Below are 5,361 nucleotides of genomic sequence, written 5' to 3' on the forward strand. Positions count from 1 at the left end.
GCGGTGATTTTAGATGAAATGACAAACGTAGTATGAAAATAGGTTTAGCAAAATCGAGGTCCGCTTACTAGATAGCATGAAGACAGAAAGGGCACTTTCATGGTCAGCAGAAAACCCTATCAAAACACCATCCAGAAATTACTTTAAGACTCTAGCATTAACTCATAACACCAGAGTGGCAATTTCCGCTCACAAGAGCTTTCCAGACACAGTAACGAAACAGCAGCTGTGAACAGGAACAAAATGCAAAAACACACAAGGACAAAAGTCCAACTTAGCTGGGAGTTGTCTAGTAGCAGGAACATGCACAGAAAGGCTACTGATTACATTGGTGACCGGCATGAAACTGACAGAGGAGCAAGGTTATATAGCGACTCCCACATCCTGATAGGAGCAGGTGAACAGAGGGGATGATGCACACAAGTTAAATTCCACAAGTGGCCACCGGGGGAGCCCAGAATCCAATTTCACAACATTATACCCTGATAGTAGCTTGTTTTACTACACAATTGGTGGTCTTGTATTTATTTCTATGTAGCTACATAGTGGGCCCCAAGAATTATTTTCTCTGGTGGGCCCAAGGTGCTCCAGTCCGACGCTGTTTTCATTGATTTATGAAGATATTGAACAGTCTATGAAAAAAATGAAGGGGTGCCAATAACGATGAGCAGGACTGTATAATGTGGTTGCTGTGCCAGTGGCTTCACAGGGATGTAGAATTATGGCAGCTTGCATTAAAGGGAAGATGCCAGTAGATTCATGCTGCCTGAACTACAGGTGGTGTGAAGCAGACACTGACTACATTATTGCAGCTCTGCATGTTTTACTCTGAAATACTGCAGCATTTCAGAGAAAATAAAGGTTGAAAACCCGGCTGGAGAGTATGCGTCCATATGACGTGTCCAAAGAAGTTTCCAGGCAGCTTCTTCCAGCCCCGCTCCCCATGACGGACAGGTCTCTCCCTATGAGCATGTGTCTAATGAGTCAAACTAGAGAACAGGGTGGGGAGAAGTTGACAGGGAAATGGACTAGTCATACAAGTTGTGTAGTCCTCAGACTGCTCTTCAAAACATATACAGGCATGATAACTACTGTCAGGTTCTCTGGGTTTACCACTTCATGAGTTTATATTTAGATATTTTCTAATAATAATTGTTATTATTATTTATTATTATAGTGCCATTTATTACATGTCGCTTTACATGTGAGGAGGGGTGTGCATAATAAAAACAAGTACAATAATCTTAAACATTACAAGTCACAACTTTGTACAGGAGGAGAAAGGACCCTGCCCATGAGGGCTCACAATCTACAAGGGATGGGTGAGGATACAGTAGCGGAGGGCAGAGCTGGTCATTAAGCGGTTTGGTTGATCGGTGGAAACTGCAGGTTATAGGCTTGTCAGAAGAGATAGGTCTTCAGGCTCCTTTTGAAGGTTTCCATGGTAGGCAAGAGTCTGATATGTTGGGATAGAGAATTCCAGAAGAATGGGGATGCGCGGGAGAAATCTTGTATCTGATTGTGGGAAGAGGAGATAAGAGGGGAGTAGAGAAAAAGACCTTGTGAGAATCGGAGGTTGCGTGTAGGTAAGTACCGGGAGACCATGTCACAGATGTATGGAGGACACAAGTTGTGGACCCCAGTGATCAGTAACTTAGCCCCATCCTATAGATAGGGAATAATTTTCAATCTTGATCAAAATGATATAATATTCATTTTGAACACTATAGCTTCATTTTACACCTAATTCACTTCTCTAAGCTGGATCTTTCTGAATTTCAAAGCATGATCCTGTCCTTCGTTTGAGAGCAGATTTCACAGCTTTATTTTTTAGGCTGTAGATAATAGGATTCAGCATGGGGACGGCCGCGGTATTAAAAAGAGAAAATATTTTATTGGAGTCTAATGTATCCATTGATTTAGGTCTCAGATACTGGCAGAAAAGGGTCCCATAAAGTAGAACCACCACGGTGAGGTGCGAGGAGCAAGTGTAGAATGTCTTTCTTCTTCCAGAGCTGGAACGTATCCTCATGATGGATGTGATAATGAACACATAGGAGACAAGGGTGAGAAGAAACGGAGTGACACTCAAAAGGAAAACGCCTTCTGTGAAGATCAAGAGTTCCAGGGAAGAGGTGTCGCTACAAGACAACTTAATGACGGGCATCATATCACAGAAAAAATGGTTGATTATATTTGATGTATAGCAAGATATCCTTAGGAGAAGAACCATGTAGGGTATAAGTTCGAGAAAACCAACTAGCCAGCACAACAAAGCCAACAGGACGCAAATTTGTGGGTTCATGACTCTCGAATAATATAACGGGTTACAAATGGCCACATATCGATCGTAGCTCATAACAGTCAATAATAAGAGCTCGATAGATGTGAAACTAGAAAAGAAAAACAGCTGCGCCATGCAGGAGTGGAAATAAATGCTGCCATTACCTGATACAAAAATGTAAAGAATTTTAGGCATCGTAATTGTGGAACACGACATGTCCAGAAGAGACAGGTTAATCAGAAATAAATACATGGGAGTGTGAAGGTAACGATCCAGGCAGATTAGGAGAAAGATGGTGAAGTTACCAGCAAGAGTGAGAAAATAAATGAGAAGAACCACAAAGAAAATGAGAACTTGTAAGTGTGGGTCATCTGTAATCCCCTTGATAATAAAATAGTTGATTGTGGTCAAGTTCGCTCCATTCATTTCTTCATTGTTGGTCACTGACTTTTCGCTTAGTTACTGGGTACAGCGGCAAAGTTCAATTCTCAGGAACAATATGAGTCACCAATGGGCAATTACAACTAAATCATTAAATTCAGTCTGCAAAATTTATAGAAATGAAAAAGCAATTAATAATTTAAATGTTCCTCAAACATCCATCAAAAACCTACCTGTGTGTGAGCAGAACGGTACCGGCAGCCCAAGCATCACCTCTGCCCTCTATAACTGTGATCCTACAAAGAAATGTCACCAGGCAATATGAAAGGCCCAAACACTGAGGTTAGAGGCAATTCTGTCTTCACTTATGATACAAGATACCAACATGTTGTACATTTTTCATTTACTAACAGCGTAAAGCGAATCTATCAGCAGATTTAACTATACCAGGGTTCCCCAACCTGTAGCTCGGGAGCCACATGTGGCTCGCGGTCCCATGAATTGTGTCTCGCGGATGTCTGTCAGCTTGGTACATTGGCTCCAGATTTAGTAAACTGTTATGAAGAGCACATCCCAAAATGGTGAACTTTGCGAGTAGTCCTGCACAGAAGAGAAGATTTGAGTATACTTCTACTGGTCTTGGGGGTTTAGAGATAATTTAAGTATGGTACGCTGGAGACAGGATGATACTACCGATCAGAGGAGGTGCTTGAAGCAAGATGTGACTGTGTTGGGAGTGCGTGATGGGAGAATGCTGAATGTGATGGGGTGTGGTGGATCCTGGTATACTGCTTCGAGGTGATTTGTGTGGAAAAGCTTTGGTTATCATTATACCCCTAATGGGTGGGGGCTTTGGTTGCCACTACTGTGAGGGGGGACAGAAGCTGGATGTGGCTCGCGACTCTCTTGCAGAGCTGAATGTGGCTCTCAAGGTCAGAAAGGTTGGGGACCAATTAACTATACAAACCATACATACACTATTAAATAGATCGTTACGCCCTGAGAAGGCTGGAGTACTTACTTTAATATCCTATGTCAGAACTGCTGTAGTGTATAATTCTGATGTCCATCTATAGCCAGATTCATAGAATGCTGACTTTATTTTCAGACAGGAAATTTTTCAAAACGATTATACAGCCATTCTGATGTGGGTTTTCAATGCAAGTACACCGATTTTATAGTTTTAAGGTTTAATGAAGACACAAGTCCATCGACTTCACCCTATACATTCCCATGAGACAGATGCTAATTGCCCCATATTAGGGGAAAAAATCCTTCATAGCTCCAAGTATGCGGCAATCAGTTCTCTCTCTGTATCCCATCACAGAATGGAGTGCCTGTAACCTGTAATATTACACTAACGAGCAAAAGAGGAACAATGTTTTGAACTTTTGACTTTCAGGCTCCATATCTCACCATCCTCTACAGCTTCGAACGTGAAGCTACCATCATTTTATAGATATATCCTGGCTATATCATACATATATTTGATTTGCAACTATTTAACATATGATTAGTTATGCAGATTCTTGTCATGTCTGTGACGCTGATTCACTTCTCATGGACAAGTCGGGATAGTCGATGAGTCAGAGGTCAAAACCTAGGAGGGTACATCATAAACAGAGGAAAGAGACAAAGGCAGTCAGATAACGGTCCAAGGTCAAAATACCAGGAGTATAGCAGATCAGAGCAAAAGGGTTAAACAGATGGACAGTCAGAATGAGGTCCAAGGTCAGGCAGTGATAGATCAATGAGTACAATACAAGGCTACGGCTGACAACTATCTGGGACTGCCAGCTTAGCTAAATAGCTGAGCAGAGTAGTGTAGCTACTGGGGGGGGGGGCAGTTACCTGGGTCCTGCTGTTATGATCCTAGTGGCTGAGGATCGCAAAACGGACTAGCTAAGTAAATTAACTTAGACACGAGCTCTAGGGAGGTGGTAACTGGACTGACCGCAAATCTGATCCTAACCAACACACTAAAGGTAGCCGGTGAACGTACCTAAATTCCTGGACGTCTCGACGCAGCCTGAGAAACTATCTACACCTGGAGGGAAAGTAAGACCTCACTTGCCTCAAGAGAAATTACCCCAAAGATATAGAAAAGCCCCCAACAAATAATAACGGTGAGGTAAGGGGAAAACACAAACGTAGAATGAAAACAGATTCAGCAAATGAGGCCCTCTAATACTAGATAGCAGAAGACAGATAGGGAACTGTGCGGTCAGTTAAAAAACCCTATACAAAATATCCACGCTGAGAATACAAGAACCCCCACACCAATTAACGGTGTGAGGGGAGAATCTCAGCCCCCTAGAGCTACCAGCAAGCAAGGAAATCACATATTAGCAAGCTGGAAAAGAAACAAAAATAAAGCAAGAAACATATGACCACTGATGGTCAAAAATGAACCAAGCAAAACTTAGCTTCTCTTGAAGAGACTGATAACGAAAGACTGCAGGAGAGCTCCAAAATGGCACTGAAGACATTGACAGCAGGCAAGGAATAATGGTCCAGGTGAGCTAAATAGCAAACCTGAATAGCAAGTAACGAAACAGCTGATTCCAGCCAAAGAGCCGCAGTAAAACAAAAAGGCCACTAGAGGGAGACAAAACAGAGAACTCACACAGTGTTCACAACAGTACCCCCCCCTTGAGGAGGGGTCACCGAACCCTCACCGGAGCCCCCAGGGCGAT

At 42.6% G+C, this 5,361-nt stretch overlaps 1 protein-coding gene across 1 annotated transcript; it reads right to left on the bottom strand.

The window, feature by feature from the left end:
- Window positions 1–1,756: 1,756 nt before the first annotated feature.
- Window positions 1,757–2,710, bottom strand: LOC143803814 (olfactory receptor 5G9-like). Its single transcript, XM_077281579.1, has one exon. The coding sequence runs from the start codon at window positions 2,708–2,710 to the stop codon at window positions 1,757–1,759; it is 954 nt and encodes a 317-aa protein (XP_077137694.1).
- Between the last annotated feature and the right edge of the window lie 2,651 nt (window positions 2,711–5,361).

Source organism: Ranitomeya variabilis, chromosome 2 (assembly GCF_051348905.1).
Source record: "Ranitomeya variabilis isolate aRanVar5 chromosome 2, aRanVar5.hap1, whole genome shotgun sequence".
Lineage (NCBI taxonomy): Eukaryota > Metazoa > Chordata > Amphibia > Anura > Dendrobatidae > Ranitomeya > Ranitomeya variabilis.

What these genes read in the sequence shown, in the direction of transcription:
- LOC143803814 (XM_077281579.1), bottom strand. Translation starts at nt 2,710, where the DNA reads ATGAATGGAGCGAACTTGACCACAATCAACTATTTTATTATCAAGGGG.